We start from the raw sequence: 18,940 nt of genomic DNA, 5'->3' as shown, positions 1-18,940 counted from the left end.
CACCCTGCAGGTCCCTCGTGTGTCTGGAGAGAGGGATGCTCGAGAAATTGCCACGAAGGCAGCGGCGGGGGTCAGCTCCTCACATCCCCGCCCCCACCTGCCATCAGTGGGGCCGCGCGGGAGTTCTCTAACTGCAAATGCTGCTTCCCGGTGGGCTGCTTCTGGATGGCAGGAGTGGCCTTGAAGAGGCCTCATGAGGACTGTGGTGCGCCATGCTCTCAGCCCAGGGCCTGGCGCACAGGAAGTGCTTTTGAACTTCTGTTGTTACTCTGAGCCGGCCCTGGTTCTGGAGACACTGGGTTACTGGAGTTGTAGAGGGGTGGTGCCAACAAAATCTATTTTTAAATATATTATTTATTTATTTATTTGACAGGTAGAGCTACAGACAGTGAGAGAGAGAGAGAGAGAGAGAGAGAAAGGTCTTCCTTCCGTTGGTTCACTCCCCAATTGGCCGCTACAGCTGGCGCTGCACCAATCCGAAGCCAGGAGCCAGGTGCTTCTTCCTGGTCTCCCATGCGGGTGCAGGGCCCAAGCACTCGGGCCCTCCACCTCCTTCCTGGGCCACAGCAGAGAGCTAGACTGGAAGAGGAGCAACCGGGGCAGAATCCGGCGCCCATATGGGATGCCGGCGCTACAGGCGGAGGATTAACCAAGTGAGCCACGGTGCCAGGCCCCCCAACAAAATCTTTTGCAAATGCGAGTGGGGAATGGCTGGGGCAGGGTGGCCCTCGGTATCATCAGAAAAACTGAGTTCAGGAAATGAGAAACGTCACTGTACTTTGGATAAGAAATCCCTTTTTACTCTCCTTGGCTTTTGGCAAGACTCCATGGAGGTGTTTCTGCCCCAGCTGTGCTATAGCAAACAAGAGGAGGGGAGCAGGGTGTGTGGCAGATGGCCACCAGGGGGTGGGGACAGGCTTGGCAGACGCACCAGGAACCCAAGCGAGGAAACCCAGGTGAGCCATGACGATGGCACAGATGGAGGGGCAGCAGCTCTACCACCAGGGGAGTCCCCTTCTAGGACCCGACCTGCTGTAACCTGGAGGGCTTGATGTTTTGTTACCGCATCTGCACACAGGGCCAGAGTGGCAGCCCACTAAAAAAAGAACCCAGTGGATCACTGAGCGTTGGGATCTGTTGGGGGGTTCGCTGGCACCTAGACCATTTTTCATGGGCCAAGAATTAAAGGAGACTTCTCACTGGCCTGTGGTTTCATTCCCAGCTAATGCCATTTTCTCCAGCGTCCTTGTTTCCCACGTTGTCTCACTCCTAACAGCTCTGGCCAGGCGGAAGGAGACTGGAGGTGCAGTGGGGCAGTCCAGGATCTGTCTCTGAACCCAAGGGGGAACGGCAGGTCCTTCTGACATTACCTGTGCCACTTCGCCCTCTTCCTCTGCTCTGCCCAGGCCACACACCTGCACCTGCTCCCATCACAGTTCCTGCCCCCGGAATCCACCTGTTCTGGGTCCCATGGCTGTGGCCGAGTGTCACCCAGCCCAGGACTCTGCAGGGCAGCAGCTTCCATGAGAATCAGACCTGGGTGTGGCCCTGCACCCACATCTTGTTTGTCAACACAGTGGCACACCTGCCGCTGAACATCTGACGCTGCGGATTGGAACCAACCCTAACCAAAGATGCTGGTGCCACCAACTGATTCCTCAAGGCAGACAGCAACACGCGGTAGCCAGGCCAAATCCGCACTGGCTGCTGGCCCCGCCCTGCCCCATTCAGTTGCATACACACGGGGACCTGGCTGCATGCTGAGCTAAGGTGCTGGAAACCAGAAACCGTAGGCTGCTGTGGCCTTGGTGGCCCTACGGATGACATACAGGTGGGCAAATGGGCTGCATCAGCCAGCAAGGGGGGTGCGGGCACCAGAGACCTTGGCAGACAGCAGCACGTCTTCCCCTGGAAACCTACTCCTTCCCCTACAAGTGCCCTGGAGGGCCCCGACTGTCAGCTCTACTGTGGTACCTCGGGAGCCAGATCACAGCCCCTGGGGGGAGCACTTACCAGGTGCCCTGAGGACACTGCCCAGATTATAAACAAACAGATCTCACCCTCCTCACTGCCCAAGATCCCCTGGCTATGAAGCAGAGGGCGAGGTTTCAGCAAGACTCCTCCTGCCCTTAACCAAAACCACCCCCTCTTCTCATTTCCTGCACCGGCACCACATCCTCTACTCGGCCCCACATCCCACTCCTTCCCAGAACTGGTGTCATCCTGGCCGTCAGTGCCCACCGTCACACCCACCGGTCCCCCTGCTTCCCCTGCAAGAGTCCACCTCCATGCCCACGGGTCCTGCCCTGCCACCAGCCCCAGCAGGAGGCACCCCTGCCACTCCCAGCACCCCACCTGGAGCAAGGCCACACCCTGACCTGCCTCTTCAAGAACAGACCAGCAGCTCACCCCCTAGACAAAATCACTTTCTCTTTAATTGCTGTTGAAGAAGATTCACACCACCTGCCTCCAAGGAGAAGAGGGGGCATTCCCCCCCTGCCCCCACCCGAGTCCCCTCCCCAAATTACCTGGTCCTTTGCAAAATATTTTAGCCAGAAAAAGAAAGAAAGAAAGAAAAAAGACTGGAAACCACTGACACAGACGGCCAAGGGCTGGGTTGATTGAGGGAGGCAGGGCTGGGCCAGGTAAGTCCAGGTACCACTCCCTTTCCCTGGACAGGGCAGGGGGCCCGGAAACCCTGCCGCCTCCCTCACACCCTCTCAGCCCTGGCTGGGAGGGATCATGGGATTGAAGGATGGGTCTGCTCCAGTGGGAGGGAGGGGCTGGACAGGAAGAGTAAAGGGGGAGGGGTCCCACTGTAGAGGTGCCCCCTACCCCAGATCACCATGGGCGCTGCACAGTCACAGGTACGCAGTCACGGTCACAGACACTCACAACCCGAGAGCACCCCCACCCCATCCCACCCCCTGCCCACCCTTGGCTCCCCTACCCCAAAACGCCCTCCCCACGCCCCTGCCCGCCCCCGTCCCCAAGTTGGGGAACAGAGCAATAAATTACAAGGCCCCGCCCCAGCCCCCTTAGCCCCCTCCTGCCTCATCCCTTCTCCCTCCCAAGGTAGCAGCGAGGAGACACCCAGGCTCTTGGCTCGCCCCCCACCCCACTCTCTAGCTTCCATCCCTGGGTGGGCGTGCGTGCGTGCATGTGCGCGTGTGTGTTTGTGGGGCTGGGGGATGTGCGTCCTGCTATCCACTCCTCATGGTCCCTTTCACGGAAAGGGTTGGGGACCCCCCCACCGCCATAGGCAGCAGGGGTCCTGCCCCTCGCTGCCCTTCCCTCCTTCGCTGGGCAGTGAGATCAGCTTGGAAGGCGCGGGGTCCCCATAGTGGCCCAAGTCCCAAGGCCAACCCCTCCCTCCGGTGTGGCGTCGCCCCAGGAGCCAGCCTGGGAATGGGCTGCCGCCGCGGGGTCGCGGAGCCAGCTGGCAGGACCGGGTCTCCCCGCCGCCGCGAGGGGGCGCGAGCGGGCCCGTCCCAGCGCCCGCGAGCCCCGGCCGCGGCGGGGCGTCCCCTTCTGCAAACACCGAGCGGGGTTGGGGGGGGGGGACCCAGAGCGATCCGAGGGTGGGAACAGTGGAGAGGGGGCGTGTGGAGCGGGGGTCTCCATGCCTCGGTGGGGTGAGGGGGTGAGTTTGTGTCTTCCGGGAGGCGTGGGGGCTGTGCCCTCGTGGGGGTAGGAAGTGCTCCCGTGGGGCGGGGAGAGGTGAGTGGGTGCATCTGTCCGGCGGTCCACCCGGTGTGGTCGTGCCCGGCCCGCCTGGGGGTGGGGTCTCTCCCGCCGGGCAACTATACCAGCGCGACCGGGGCGTCCACGCGACCCACGCTGGCGGCGCTGCTCCGGCGGCGGGGGCTGGGCGTGGCGGCGAGGCTGGGCGTGGTGGCCGCGCTGGGCGTGGTGGCCGCACTGCCTCCCTCGCCGGGGCAGCCGTGCTGCAGGAGGATGTCGGCGCACAGCTGGCTGCCGGCCTGGCGGGCGTAGAACAGCGCCGTGCGGCCCTGCGCGTCGCGGGCTGCCACGTCGGCGCCGTACTAGGGGACAGGAACGGCCACGTGACCGTGTGCCCCCAGCGGCTGCCCCCGCACTGGACCCACGTCCAGGTAGGTGCCCGCTGGGAACTGGGGGCCCCGCCGAGCTCCTGGGACCCCACCCCCACTCACGTACCCACAGCAGCAGCTGCGTGATGACCACGTGGGCGAGCTCGGCCGCTAGGTGGAGTGGGGAGCGGAGTTGCGGGTCCTCTGCGCTGGTGTCCAGCGGCCCGTGCCGCGCGTGGGCCAGAAGCAGGAGAACAGCGGCCACGTCCTGGGCTTGCACCGCGGCCCACAGCTGGCGGCCGAGCGGCTCCTCGGTGCTGCCCAGCGGCGCCAGGAACAGCAGCTGCTCGTATTTGGCACGGATCCACGACTCGCGCTCCTCCCTGCGAGACCAGGGATCCACCAGGAGGGCTCTAAGGACCCCTCCCCGGGAGCCACACCACCAGCCCTGGCTGCCCCTTCACACCTACCTCGAAGAGTCCCGCGTGGGCTTGGCGCGGCCCCGAGTGTCGCTCTCCCACACGCGGTTGGCCGTGTCGTTGCCAATGGCCGTCAGCACCAGGGTCAGCTCCCGCGGCCAGTCATCCAAGTCGAGCGAGCGAACGCGGGACAGGTGTGTGCCCAGGTTCCGGTGGATGCCAGAACATTCGATGCAGATGAGGGCGCCCAGGTTCAAGCTGGCCCACGTTGGGTCTGGGGACGGAGGGCGCAGGTGGGCTCGCGGCTGCACGGCGTGGGACGCACACGCCCGCGGTCAACCCGCGGTCTCTCCGGTCTCTCCGAACTGCACTCCCATGCCTGCCACCGCCCCGCCCGCTCCGCTGGCCCTGTGCACTCACTGGGGGCCCCGCAGTCCACGCAGGTCGAGTTCCCCTTGGCATTCCGGATGGCCTGGATGGCCACGGCTTCGCTTTGGCTATCTGTGCGCAGCTGCGGAGACGGTTGGGGTGAGCCCGGACACCGCTGCTCTTCCCGCACACACCCCCACCCACTCTCCCTCCACTCCTCCCCCACCTCCCTGAACCATTTACCTTGACCTTGCTGCTTTCGCAGCACTGCAGACTGGCGAGGATCTGACTCTCAATGGCCTGGACCCAGGCATCCCGCTCCTCAAAACTGGCTGCCTCAAAGTGCCAGGTCTGGCCAGTGCTGGACACGATCAGGAACTCGAAGTTCTCCTCTGGGTGAGGGGATGGGACCGGGTCATGAGGGACAGAGTTCAAGCAGGGGCTGCCTTCCCCAAGCCCCGCCCACCCCATGGCCCTCCCGAGCCCCTGGGAGTGGGGCGGTGGGGGTGGGGGAAGCAGAGGGAGGGGAGAGCAGAGCGGGAAGCCCCAGCACATGCAGGGGAAAGCAGAGGCACCCCCACCCCTCTGCACCCCAGCTGAGTGCCCCGCCCGGCTGCCCGCATGTTACCTGCTTTATAAATATTTCTTAAACTACCAAAGGATTTTAGTTTCCACATTTTGCGCTTGGCTGGTTTCCCGAAGCGAAGAAGATAGAGATAGAATGGAGAAGCAGAACAGAGAAAGAGAGCAAGAAAGGAGAAAAAGAGAGGCAGGTGGAGAGATGGAGCGAGATAGTGACAGAGAGTGCCAGAGACAAAGCAGGACAGACAGATGGGGAGAGAAAGCAGAACTAAAGTCAGTGGCCCCGGAGCAGAGTGGAGCGGAAGCCAAGAGCCAGGAGAGTAGGCGAATCTGGAACGTGGGCCTGAGCACCCGGCAGAGAGCAGGGGCAGTGGGGACTGGGGGGACGGGTGATCCTGACCAGTGAGGCGCCGAGCCTCTGGGAGGGGGAGGGAGGGTCAGGAGCTGAACGTGGGGGAAAGGGATGGAAGCTGGGTCACAGGGCTGGGATGAGAGGGCCCTGGGGCCAGGGGGAGTCACGTGGCAGGTGTGGGTAGCGGGCAGGAATCAGGGATCGCTGTGGTCACGGCTGTTCTGGGAGCTTGAAACATTGAAAGTCACTGGGGGAGGGGCTGGGGGGTCGCAGAGTCAGCAGAGGACACGGAAGTCAGGGGCTGAATTTCTGGGCGCAGGGATTGGAGTGGTAAGTAGAGGCAGGGGCTGGGTCAGGACCTGGGAGGTCATTAGGAGAGGGAGCAAGAGCCACAGACTCACGGGTGTCACTGGGAACGGGTGCTGGAGACTACGGGGGAGAAGGCGTTGGCTGGGGAGCATGGAAAGGGGAGGGGCCGGGCAGGGCCATTCGCTTCCCCACTAAATTGTGCGCCGTGGGAATGACAGTCAAGCGCTGGGCTCGGGCACAGTCCTCCTGCTGCAGGAGCTAGGCCCGGGGTCTGATATTGGGCATGAGGGTCCTGGGTGGGCGTGGGACCACCCACCAGAGCCTCACCTTCAGCCTGCACAGCTGAGCCTTCAGTCTTGGATGGCGTTGTCAACTTTTTTCTCCTCTGCTTCTTCACCATAGGAGAAGGAGGGGGTTCCCGACTCAGGGGGCTCAGGTCTCCAGATGGGGTACAGTCTTAGGGAAGGGGACACAGCTACCTCAGTTGCCCCCTCCACAGACTTCCTGATTTCCAGACAGTCCATCTCTTCCCCTGAACTAGCTCTGGCATTTTAGGGCGCCCCTCCTCAGCTGTGCCTCCCATGGTGTTCCCCCTCGATCACTCCTGGGGAGGTGTGAGGAAGAGCGGTTTGGAGTCAGACCCCCACTCACGTTCTGGCTCTGCCACTTACTGGCTTTGAGACCTTGAGCAAGCCCCTTAATCTTCTGAGCCTCAGTGTCTTCACCCGTTAAATGGGAATACTGACCTTGACCTGACAAGGCTGTTGTGAGGATCACTGTTACAATGTTGCTTGCTATTAAAGCATCCCAAATATTCATGGCTTTGTGCTGGAGAATGAAGCAACCCTCTGAGGTAGAAACGATTGTCTCCATTTCCCAGATGAGGAAACTGAGGCATGGAGAGGGCAAGTCACTCAGCACTGTGGCTAGCCTGGAGGTTTGGCTTGAGAGCCTGCTTGTCTTAACTACAATAGATAGCTGGGTATGCTTGGCCCCAGGGCAGGCTCCTTGTGGTCCCTCATGCATTTGTCCCAGCCTCCAAGCCTCCACCCACATCCCACTGAGATCTGGAAGACAATGGATGGAGGGGTAGTCCCCACTGACCAGTGCTGAGGGCCCGGGCCAGATTCCGATCTGGCTTCAGCAGGTGCTTGGATGACTGGTCTGGTGGTGGCTGCAGGGAACTGGGGCTGGGGCTGGGGCTTGGCATGGGAGTGGTGGCTTCTGTGGGAAGGGGAATAAGATGAGATCTCGGTGAGCCTCTCCGTGCCGCCCAGCCCCATCCCTTAGGCGGTCCCTCTCGATCGCCCACCTTCCCACTTGGCCAGCGCCAGCCCCCACTTCTCTCCTCCCCTGCCCATCACCCCAGCCCCAGCCCCTCTCCTGCCCCTCTGTGCAGGGGCCCTGCTCACCAGGGCCTTCACCCATCTGCACAGTGCTCATGTCCTTGACCAGCCCGTTGATGCTGGCTGAGGGGCCAAATGCAGAGATGGCCCTCGGGGGCCGCTTGCCCGGGACTTTGACTGTGGTTCGCAGCAAGTCCATCTCCTTGCCGTGGGTACTGTGGATGTAATCCTGGAGCGGAGCAGGGGTTGAGAGTGTAGGGAAGGTTGGGGTCCTGGATGGTGCTGGGCAGCAGCCAATACTAGGGGCCAGACAGGGACTGGAGAGGGCCCTGGGAGCTGGACTGGGTGGCAGCTTCTAGAGAAGGGGCCGTCACACTTGGCTCAACTCTGTCTCCTGCAGGAAGCACCCCCCGAGTGGCTGGTCCTCCTGGAAGGAGGTCCTCCCTGGCTGTGCTCCCTGTGGACTGCTGTTTCCCAGGGAGACCAGGTATACCTCTATATCCCTGGCATGGGTAGATGGCAGGCACTTAACACGTGCTAGCTAAACCTAAGAGACCAGCGCGAGAGCTTCCCAGCCATTGCGAGTGCTGTCAGAAGCACAGACAGGCAGAGCGGAAGGGCAGTGGCTGCCACTCACATTAATGCTGGGGTGGTACAGTAGGAAGCCGTTACTGGACAGGGTCACATACTTCTTCTTCCACTCTTTGTTCAAGGAGTTGCCACTTCGCTTCAGCAGGAAGCTCTGGGGGAGCATGGAAAGACATGTGTGGGAGGAAAGCCAGCTCAGAGCAGCCGGGCCCACCTTGCCCTCGGGCCCCTGGGCTGCTCACCTGTTTGATCGGGATGGCTCGCCCGCTCCCTGTTATCTCTCCCCGACTGTCCAAGCTCCGCTTCTCAGAGTCACTGCCCCGACGATTCTGGAATGGTCGTTGGAGTAAGTTGGGGGATACACGGATGGGAGGGCAGGATGGACAGACAGAAAGGGGCCAACAGAGGGGTCTGGTGACTAGGGAAGACGGGCAGGCAACAGCAGAGAGGAGGATGGGGGTCGGCAGGGCCAGTACCGCAAAAAGGCTGGTCCTTCGCTTGGCTGCCCGGTGCAGGGAGCCCGGGGTGCTCAGTCCAGCCACGGCAGCTGCCTCTGCTCGGAGCTCCCGGTGGCCAACGTTGGGTGAGGACGGGAGGGAAGAGGAGTAGTCGCTAGTGTGGCCTCCGTTACTAGCCTGGGGGCAGATGGAGGAGTCAGCAGAGTTGAGACCACCCCCTCCCCCCCCCCCGCCATCAAACCACACTTACTGGGAACCACGTTGCTTGATCTCATCGCCATTTATTTATATTCTCATTAATAATAAAAAAGTCCTCCCTAGTCTTGCCATAGTGCTTTGGACTTTGCAAAGCTTGTCTTCATATGGGTTAAGCTGGTGACCTTGGGAGGCTGGCTGATTTACTCAAGGACACTGCAATGGTGCCTCAAACCTGGTTCCTTTCCAGCTCAATGCGCTTTCTACAAAGTTTTCCTGCCATTTCCATCCATCCCCCTCAACTCCCCCAACTTCCTTGAGTATTCTGTACCTGGCCTCGGGTTCTAGACCCTCCGCTGCACCTCGCCAGGCCCTCTGTGGTCCCAACTCACCTGCCCCGCGACAGGGGTCGAAGCAGCTGAGTGGCTTGGGGAGCTGGGCAAGGACTTGCAGGCAGCGAGAAGCTGTTGCTGTTTGCGCAAGGTCACCACTTTCTGGGCCACTGGGGAAAGGGGGAAGCGGAGGAGGCATGAGCAGGGAGATACCCCAGACCACCCTTGTGTCCCCACCAATTTGAGGAATCCCTGGGAGATGATACAGGCGCCGACTTCCTTGTCTCCATGGCCCTCAGGCTGCCGGCCGTCTACCAGTTCCTCCAGCCCCGAAAGACTCTGTGACTATGAAGCAGATCCCTGGGCTCCCTGATCTCTCCTCCCTCCCACAGAGGCTAATTTTCTACCATTCACAGAGAGAGGGCTGGATGCCTGAACGCTAAGGATAATGCAAGCCCCTGGCCTCTCCCTTCCCCCACACGCTGGGGGTAGCCTTGCTCACCTTCCTGGAAGACCCGATCCACATTGAGCCCATAGGTTGCGCAGGTCTCATAGTAGCTGCAGCGTTTCATGTCTGTGCACAGAGCCCTGGCACGAGCATCGCCCACCACCCGGGGTGAGGAAGCACTGATCCTGTCTGGGGGGACAGGGAAGGCACAGGAGTGGACAAGGAGCCATTCCCCACTTTTCACGATTCCCTGTTCCTTTGCTCATGGCTCAGGTTGTGCCCGCTAGGGACAGGGTATGAGAGAACATCCGTACTGTGACCAAGTGGAACAGGAGTGTATGAGCCCATACTGGGTGCATGTGAGGAGGCTGGGGGAGCTGCCTGTGTGTGTGTGAGTGTGTGTGTGTTCCAAAAAGTCTCCAGAGGTGACTGGAGCTTCCCAACAAGGCTCAAAATGGTGAGGCTCCCTCGGTCTTGCAAATCTACTTCACCCTGAACTGAGTGGGAAGACATGTGCAGTGTAGACTACGAAGAGGTTGAATGGCCATGGGTAACAACAGGTGCACTGCTCACTCTGCAGTGAGAAACCAGGAGGCAAGCAACAGGTGGAGGCAGGCACCTGCAGAACAGGCACCCAAACAGTCCTGCCAGCTCTACACAGGCAGGTCTGGAAAAGCTGTCCTGGCCCTGGGGGAGACTCTGAGAGCCCCTGAATTATGCTCTGAAAACCAAGAGGTTTTCTGCTCTTGTGTTTGCTCCATGATTTCTTATTCCCTCCTTCTCTCTCTCTCTCTCTCTCTCTCTCTCTCTCTCTCTCATCAGCATGACCCAGCTGCAGCAAAGGAAGACAGAAATCTAGGACTTGGGGTCTCTGCATGTGCTGTAGAGGTGACATCAGGCAATGACACTGTATGAATGCAAGGTGCACGGCAGCTCAGGAGAGGACTGGAGATGGCTTGTAGAGCTGTGCTCCCCCGGGAGCTCCCTTCTTCCCTGCTCAGGCCCTGGGGTGTTGGTGTTGCCTTTCAGGAGAGCCTTATCTGGAGACCAGTCTCCCTCCTGAGGAAACCTGGAATCCAAGCGGTCATTTCCACACCTTACCGAGCTCTCTCCCATGTTGGGAGAGCCACACCCTGGTGGCTTCCTCAGCTCCCCTCCCCACCCCCACAGCAGCATTGCTCCTTACCTTGTGTCCCCACCAGGGCCAGGGCCAGGCCTCCTCGTCCCTCCCCTCGAAGGGAGCTCAGTTGCCCATGGAGACGGCTCACAGCCTGGAAACTGTTCTCATCCTCCAGGCTGAAGACGAAGATCACAGCATCTGCCCAGCCTGAGAACTTGCCAAGGGGTAGGGGATAAATGGAGGGTCAGACAGGCCCACTCCTCTGGAAACCACTTGGAAAGAGACCCCAGCCAGCCTACCTGTCCTGTCCCCCACACACTCTCACCTTGGCATCAGGTGCCCCCGCTTCTTCTCGGATCAGTACCAGGTGAGTCTGTCCATCCACCAACATCTCCTTCTTGTACTGCTCGCCTGTCCAGAAGAATTTCAGAGCTGACCTCCCCCTACTCCTGGGGCCTCAGCCCCTCCACACACACCCCCTCCCCGTCTCCATGCCTACCTAGTCACTGATCGTACGCCTGGCTCCCTGACCCCAGTCCTCAGTTACTTACTCTCTGTCTTCTCCAGCACCTGGTAGGAGCCAGTCAGGAATCGGTGGATGAGTGATGACTTCCCACTCCTGGCATCACCCAGCACACCCTGAGGGCAAGAGATGGTTGGAATCAGGAGGAGGCAGGATGTCCCAAAGAACCCAAGGGGACTGCCAGTGCTAAATCCTCCCAGTGGGGCCCTACAGTCAGCGGAGAGCAGCCGGAAGTTATGAGGGCACAAGAATGACAAGAAACAATCCCAAGCTCAGTGTGGAACACAAGGGGAAAAAGGCACCCTCTCCGGGCCAGTTTTTCTGTGTTTCATTGTTTAGGAAACACAGCAGACCCACCTGCGTGAGCCATGTCACTACCCTAGGCACTGGCTGGAAAGTTTTACCCAGTCGTGGCCAACAGAACTGCAAGGGCCAAAGGGCAGGTGCCAGGGGTAAGGAGAAGCCTGGAAGAGGGCCACGGACATGCAGGGAAAAGGGAACAGGGGCAGAAAGACTAGCGAGGAAAAGGTGGTGCAGCTGTCTCAAGTGCCAGGATGGGGCAGGAAGGGAGATGCTGAGGAGGACCAGGAAAACATAGCCCGCTGTCAGAGAGAGGGAGGGGGCCGGAGAGAGGAAAGGTGCAGGGGGGCTGAGCGTGCTGCAGTGAGAGGCAGCCTTCCCTCATGGCCAGGGCCCTGGTTACCTACCAGGCGCAATTCAGGAATGGAGCGGCTCAAGGTCCATTCCTGGCTGTTGACCACAGCCTCTGTAAGGGGAGAGGGGCAGTAAGAGGGGAGGCTCCCGGCCGGGGAGAACGCACGGCTTCCAGCTCCCCCGGAACCCTGACTGTGCTGGAGAGAAGGGTGCAGACCCTAGGTCTGAAAGTGGTCCCCAGTCCTCCCATCCCAGCCGCTCCCGCACAGCTGTTGCTGCCGCTCAGCGGTTGCTTAGCAACAGAGCCAGCAAGACAAAAATACTTCAGTTGGCATCTCCCTTACAGCACAACCCCAGACTGAAGTCTCTGCCCCAGCCGGAGGCCAGGGCTCTGACAGTGGCAGGTGCTTCCCTCTGGACTGAGAGAAGAGCTCCTCCCTGACCCACTGGTTCCCAGGGCAGATCCCGGTAGGCAAGTGCTGGGACATAAAAGGGAGTGGACCGTCCTCAATTTCCATTTCAGAGGAGAGAAATTGAGGTGAGGGCTTTCCTTCCTCTTTTTCAAGGTCATCGCCCGGCTGGGTGACCCTGACACCTCCCCGCAGCCCAAGGAATACAGCTAGAATTTCCCTGTCACCTTCCTGCCCAACACCTGCCCCACATGCACCCTCCCAAAGAAAGCTGGAGGACTCGATCCCCGGGCTCCCGGGAATCCACAGGCCTGGGGGTGGGGTGGGGTGGGGAGGATGCTCCTTCCGTCCCGCCGCCGGGTCCAGCCCCCGCGCCCGACTCTGGCCGGACGTTCCCGGGGCGCCGCAGCTGCGGCGGGAACTCTGGGATCCGGAGCCATCTGCTCCCACCCGCTCGGGAGCCAAACCCCGGGGGCCGCCCCCGCTCCCAGTCCCGCCTCCCCTCCGGGGAGTGCGAGCCGAACTCAGAGTTCCCCGCCTGTCTTCCCCCACCCGCGGCACAGGAAAATAAAGACACCCCTGGTGGTGGGGGGGAACAAAACACTACCTTCCCGCACCGCCCCCTGTCTCCCGGGGCAAGACTGCCTTTGCTGCAGCTCCGCCCCCTGACTTGCTCGGGGGTCAGCCCCGGGCCGTGGTGCGCTCTGCGGGGAGCGGGGCTTCCTTGTCTGCCCCCTCTCCCCTTCCCTCTTCCGTGTTCAGCACCTTCCAGCCCCCGCGCGCTCCGCAGCACCCAGTGCGCCTAACCTGCACCGAACGCCTCGCCGGCCTGCTCTCACGGCCCCTGGCGAGGAGCTGCCTGCAAGGTCACTGTCACCACACCTGCCTGAGTGCTGGGCGGGGCGGGAAACTGAGGCTTCCGCACCCCCTTCAGCTTCCCCGTCGCTCCAGACCAGGCAAAGCCTTACTGCCAAGGCCCCCAGAGTGCCGCCGAGGCTTGGCAGGGGTCTGGGGCACCCTGGGGATAACTTCCTCCAGTCACTCTGACCAAGGGCATTCTTTACCCAGGAAACTGTGAGTCCCTCTGAAATCAAGTCGCCTCTCACGTCCGCACAGTGCAGCTACTGACCCCACTCCCGAACTCCTATGCTTCGCTCCAGTCCTTGGCAAGGAGTGAGCCCGGCTCCTCCGCCCATCCAGCGCCAACCAACGCTTCCCCAGTTCCCCGAGCGTCGCCCCCCCTCCCCGCCCACCGCAAGCCCAGCTTTCCCTCCCGTCTCTGCTCTCGGGCCCTGACCCTACTCACTAGGGGAGGCGCGGAGCTCTGCGCCCAGCAGCTCCCTGGACCCGCTGCCAGGAGACAGGCCCGGGGGACCGGGAAAGGGTGCGGAGCCAGGAGGTCCCCCTGTGCTCTTGGTGAAGATACCGCTGATAAACTTGAGCATCTTGCGGTCACGGGTGGATGCTCGGCCACCTTCCCGGCCCCGTTTCAGCCCTGGAGCTGGAGGCTCCAGAGTGATTGGAGGTGCAGACCCGGGGGACTGCGCGGAGGCGGCGGGAACGGCGGCGGCTGGAGCCGGGGTTGCTGGGACGGAGAGCGGAGGAGGAGAGCTGGCCGGCGGTCCCGGGTGCAAGTCACTGTTGTCCAAGGTCTTACTCTTGCCTTTCCGAGGGGACAGCTTCCCTCGGGCTCCGGCGCCAGCCCCGACCCCAGCAGAGGTCGCGGCCGCGGTGCTCCCTCCCCCGCTGGCGGCGGCGGCCGAAGCTCCAGTCCCGGCGCTGCTCTTTGATCCCTTGACCCTGGGCTTGCCCTCGCTCTCGGGCCATGACAGGCGGCTCCCTGCGCCCTTGCCGCCCCCGGCTTTGGCTCCACTCGTGGTCACGGTCTTGCATGGCTTGGGCGCCGGCGGAGGAGGCGCCACCTTGAGCCTCCGGCTGCCGGTGCCAGGATGCGGGGAGGAAGACCCGGGGACGCCGCCGCCTGCACGGCCTTCGGGTTCTGGGCCCCCCCAGCTCGGGCTGCTGAGTAGGGGGCGCCGGGAAGAGGTGGGAGCGCCCCCGGGCTTGGGATCCGGGCTCAGTCCCCCAGAGAGCGGGGGTCCCGGAGGGGCGGCCCAGAGGGAAAGGCGGCGGCCGGGAACTGGGGAGACAGGGCGAGCCGGACTGGCCGGGGCCGGGGACAGGGCGGGGGGCTCCGCGCCCCCCGTGCCCGCGCTGCTCGTGCTGATCCACAGCGCATCCTGCCGGTGGAAGAGCCGCTCGTGCCGCTTCTTGCCCGGCTCCTCCGCGCCTCGGGGGCTGCCAGGATCCCCGGTCTCTGAGCCTCTGGCCCCGGGGGCGCCGGCCGCGGCCGCGGCCGCGGACGGAGAAGGCGGCGGCGGAGGCACCGACTCGAGCTTGACCAGGGTCAGCGAGATGAGGTAGGTCGTTGTCCGGCGCTGAAGCGCGCCCGCGCCCCGGCTCATGGGGCCCGGAGACCCCCGAGCTGGGGAGGGGAGGGGGCTCCCCCGGACTGCCTCAGGGGGGCCCGGCCATGGGGCCGCCCTGCTCGCTGCCCCCAGCCCCCGGACCCCGCTGAGCACCCGGCCGGGCTCCGCTGTCGCCGCCGCCTCCGCCGCCTCCGCTTGCGCCCCCCTCCCATCACACGGGGTGCCCCCTCCCCATGCTCCCCGCCCTGCGCCCCCACCCCCTTGGAGCCCCGGGACCTTGGTGCTGCTCCAGGGAGGCGCGCCGGACCGTGCACCCCGGCCTGGGTGGGGGCGCCGAGATGGGGAGTGGAGGGCGGCGAGGACAGTAGTGGGGGCAGATCGGGGAGAGGGAGGGGAAAGGGGGCCGAAAAGGGGACCGGAGCCGGGGGGGGGGGGGGACCGGTGTCGGGGAGGCAGGGGCGGGGAATGGGACTCGAGGGAGGGGGCCTGTGGATGCGGTCGGAGGGGGGTCTTGAGGAGGGTGGGAAGCTAGAGGGGCTGGCGGTGCGGGGGATTCGCAGGGGCGCGGGGAGGATGCTGGGGATGGAGATACAGGAGGCGGCGGGGGAGGAAGGAGGGAACGCGAGGGGGTGGGAACCCACGGGTCTGGGGTCTGGGAGGGGAGGAGCGTGAGGTCCGGGCGAAGAGTCTGGGGCCTCGCCCGGGCTCGGCTCGGTCCGGATCCGCGCTGTGTCCGGGCGCTCCCCTCACATTGAGGAGGAGGCGGCCCCCTACCCCCCCCACCCCGTCTCCCGCCCCCCTCCACCTCTCCACCAGCACCGCTGTCTTTGAGGGTTGTGCAAAATCCAGGACTGGATCTCCCTCCCAAATCCTGGGCTGGATTTCCTGGGATTTGGATTCACCTCCTCCAACAACCTAGCCCCCTCCTCTGGCTCACCAAGGTTAGCGAGCGCAACTGCCAGGTGGGATACTTAGTGACAAGGACGACAAGAGATCTACTGGGTGGACAGGCTGCTGCAAACAGAGCAAACTTGGACTCACTGACAATTGTGAGGAAGCTGGAGTGGGGAGGCAGGGAACCCCGAAATCTCTTTCCTAGGACCCCTCTTCTCCCTCAGGTACTGCCTGGACCAGGTCCCTGCCTCATGGCCCAGCCCCCTCTTACCCCCTGCCACCCAGTACACTCCCACACTTGATGCTCTGATTAAGCCCAGCCTTGAGCTGATTGTCCCAGTGTGAACTTGGAGAGGTGTCTCCAGGGACAGGGACACACACGGGACTTAGCAAGGGGGGTGGGGTGGATAATGCCTGGGGAGGGAGGGATCTGCAGACTCGGGAACCCAGGCTGCTGGGTGAGCCAAAGGCTCCAGCTGGGGTGGAGGGAGAAAGAATACTCTACAAATTGACACCCCCCACCACCAAAATGCATCCAGTCTCCATAGCAACCGTGGCTCCCGAGTGCCTCAGGAGCAGCATGGATAAGCATAGAGGAGGGATGCTGAGCAGGGTGGGCGTGGGCCCAGGGGCTGTTGGATTGGCGAAGACACCACTCTCACACCTGGTCACCCACATGAGGGGACTTTTGCTCCTCAAATATAAGGCCCCCCCGCAGTCAAGGCGGCAGGAGCTGGCCTCCTCCGGGTTCCCATTCCATCTCCCGAGGGTTGTGAGGTGGGGCTCTTTTCCAAGGCTAAAGAGGAGGTGAGCAGAGCGCCTGGAAGCAGTCTGTTCTGCGTCTCGCACCCCCCTGGGGCCTTGAGTTCAAGGCTGCCTGTTGCCCAGCCTGGTGAGAAGCATGAATCGGTCAGGCTGACCAGGAACAGAGGTCGAGGCCCGTGGAGCCGAGGTGGGATGGGAAGGGGGAATGTGTCCCGGCGGCCCTGGGATTTGGGGAGTCTAGCGGTCCCCTGCTCTGGCGTCCCACCCTCCTGACGCAGTCAAGACTATAATAAGTGCTGCCGTGGGCGGCTCTTGGAGGCAGGAGCGGCGCTGAGCTCGGCCCAGTGGGGGGTGAGGGTGGGGGCTGAACCAGGAGGCCTGTACCGGATCCCTCCGCCGTCCTGTCTCACAGGCCAGCCGCTTCTCCTGCTTTCCTGTGGAACCCAGAGGACACCAGCCCCAGGGTTGGGGACCCTTTAGCAGCTGTTTTTGGAAGGAGAGGGTCGTTGACTCGGTCCTGATCAGTTGCCCTCCCTGTTCAGTGGGAGTAGAGTGCCCACTCTCCGGGAGGGAGAAGAACAAACTGCCTTCTTTGAAGCTAAGCCAAGCTCTACCTGGCCTAAACCTCCCTCCCTCCCTTTAAAATAGGGGCGGGGCTTAGAGCTCCTCTCTGAGAGTCCTCTTGGGCCACTGCGCCCAGGTCTGCCTTTCCCACCTCTAAGGCCACCTTGTCCTGAGTGGTTCCTGGTAAAGGGGAGGGGGCGGACAAGAGAGCGACCGCGGCCTCATGGAACGTGGGAGGCGTGGGAAGGCGCCGGGACTGTTCCACTGGGAGCCCAAACCAAGCCCTTCCTTCCCCAAGTTAGGCTCCAAGGGCCTCTGCCATCAGAGTGGGCTGTGGGAGGCATCTCGTGGGAAGAATGGGCTCTTGCCCCACGAGGTAAGCAGCTGAGACTGGAGAGGCCTGAGGGTGATGGGGGAGGAGCTTCTGCCAGACACCCTCCAATGGTCCTGCAGCCTGCTTTGTTAGCTCTCTGCTACCTCAGAGGTGAAGCTGTCCACAGCTCCCTAGGGGTGGGGCCGCGTGGATGAGAGAAGCTGCTCCTGCCAGGGCCCCACCACAGGACTGAAGGCTGGGGTGGGCAGGAGGATGTGGCGGATGGCGTTGCCATGGCAGCACTTCCTCCCTGTGTTGTCATCACTTGCTCTAATGGCACTAAGGAGGTAGAGCGGAAGGTGTGGGGTGGGGGGAAGACAGGGACAGGAGCATGGGGAGGGGCCGGGGTCAGGAGAGTCCTAGGGACTCCTCTGCCCTTCAGCTCTGCAGAGAGCATGGTGCGTGAGGGTTCCTGGGAGCCAGAGATTCCTCTCTCCTCTCTTCTCTCCTCTCTCTCTCTCTCTCTCTCTCTCTCTCTGTGTGTGTGTGTGTTTCTCTCTGCAGCTGGAGAACAAGAGGTCGCTGATCCTTAGCGGGTCCTGGGAATGAGCACATTATCCAGTCCCAGAACCTTCTGCCCCAGACGGCTTCCTGTTCAGGACTCCCCAGGCAGGGACCGAATCTACCACGAGTCTGTCACAGCCTGCCTCCCTCACGCTCACCCACTTCTCCATTGCCAAGAAGGTCAGATCAACAGTGACCTGTATTTGTTCTCCTGGGAGAACAAAAGAGGAAGGGTGACACCTCCCATGTCGTTTCCCATCCTCCCCAAATGTGCTTTTTCCCCAGAGTCCCAGCTTCTTCTTGGGGACTAGGAAGTAGCAGATCGAAAAGCAGTCTATGACACAGCCAGCCCTTCTGTGCCCCGAAGGTCCCCAGTGCACCCAGAGTGACGGCTGGTTTTTTCTTACCTTGCAAGCTGTCCAGTGAGGCCCGGATGCTGTCCTGGAGTTCAAGGTCGCCCACCCTCCCTGCTAACTTCTTGAGGCGGCTTAGAGCCTGCTTGGCCACCTCATGTCGTCTGACTTCTGCTCTCACTGCGGCCACAGCCAACTGCCTCTGGGCATGCATGTTGCCCAGACCTGTCCTGCCAGACTAACAGCAACCCCTGGACCTGAAGCCCATGGCCTCACAGCCCCCAAACCCAAAGCCTAGAAGGCCCCTTCTGCTGCGCCCCAGTACTCCCTGCCCCTGGCGCCCTTCCGTCTGTCGGCCTCACTTCCTGACTAGCGAGTTTCAAACCCACAGCCTGGGACAGCACTACCTCTTGCACCTCCCACCCCCTCTAGCGTTGGCCCATCAGCCCTGTCAGCCTGCCTCTGCTACGATTCCCCAGCCAGGTAGAGCAAGAGACCTTGACAGGCATCCCAGGGCCTCCTGTGGGAGGTGGCTAATTAAGATGGGTGTTGGTTCTGGGAGAATGTGGCCAGCCGGGTTCCAGATGCAATCCCAAGCTCTCAGAGTCTTCACAGGAATCTGCAAGCTTGTTCCATCACTCCTAGCCCTCATTGAGTACTCACTCTACACATGCAGATGCGCCCAGCATACTTTTAAGGGCGCTTCAGAAAGTCCGGGGAAGGACCGTGTCGGTGTCGGTCCTAGCATTAAGGAAGGCAGCTAGGATGCTGAAATCCTGTACTGGAGTGCCAGGGTTGAAGTCCTGGCTCTGCTCCCAGTTCCACCTTCCCGCTTAGGTACACTGGGCAGGAGTGGCGATGACCTGGGTGACTGGGTCCCCTGACACCCACCTAGGAGATC

At 62.1% G+C, this 18,940-nt stretch overlaps 1 protein-coding gene across 2 annotated transcripts; it reads right to left on the bottom strand.

Annotated features, from left to right (window-relative positions):
• Nucleotides 1–3,803: 3,803 nt before the first annotated feature.
• Nucleotides 3,804–18,270, bottom strand: AGAP2 (ArfGAP with GTPase domain, ankyrin repeat and PH domain 2). 2 transcript variants are annotated; one of them, XM_062203335.1, is made up of 19 exons: nucleotides 13,464–14,622; nucleotides 11,801–11,859; nucleotides 11,122–11,209; nucleotides 10,896–10,981; nucleotides 10,637–10,784; nucleotides 9,505–9,639; nucleotides 9,063–9,172; nucleotides 8,494–8,652; nucleotides 8,260–8,346; nucleotides 8,067–8,171; nucleotides 7,496–7,658; nucleotides 7,188–7,307; nucleotides 6,411–6,539; nucleotides 5,469–5,528; nucleotides 5,084–5,232; nucleotides 4,892–4,982; nucleotides 4,523–4,745; nucleotides 4,180–4,435; nucleotides 3,804–4,046 (listed from the first exon to the last, which is right to left on the bottom strand). In XM_062203335.1, the coding sequence occupies exons 1-19, from the start codon at nucleotides 14,620–14,622 to the stop codon at nucleotides 3,804–3,806; spliced, it is 3,570 nt and encodes a 1,189-aa protein (XP_062059319.1). The 2 variants fall into 2 exon arrangements, with proteins under 2 accessions (XP_062059319.1, XP_062059320.1); XM_062203336.1 differs by lacking the exons at nucleotides 5,469–5,528; nucleotides 13,464–14,622 and adding an exon at nucleotides 18,094–18,270.
• Nucleotides 18,271–18,940: the final 670 nt, after the last annotated feature.

Source organism: Lepus europaeus, chromosome 10 (genome assembly GCF_033115175.1).
Source record: "Lepus europaeus isolate LE1 chromosome 10, mLepTim1.pri, whole genome shotgun sequence".
In the NCBI taxonomy this organism is placed as follows: domain Eukaryota; kingdom Metazoa; phylum Chordata; class Mammalia; order Lagomorpha; family Leporidae; genus Lepus; species Lepus europaeus.
This window is presented reverse-complemented; position numbering and strand designations above follow the sequence as displayed.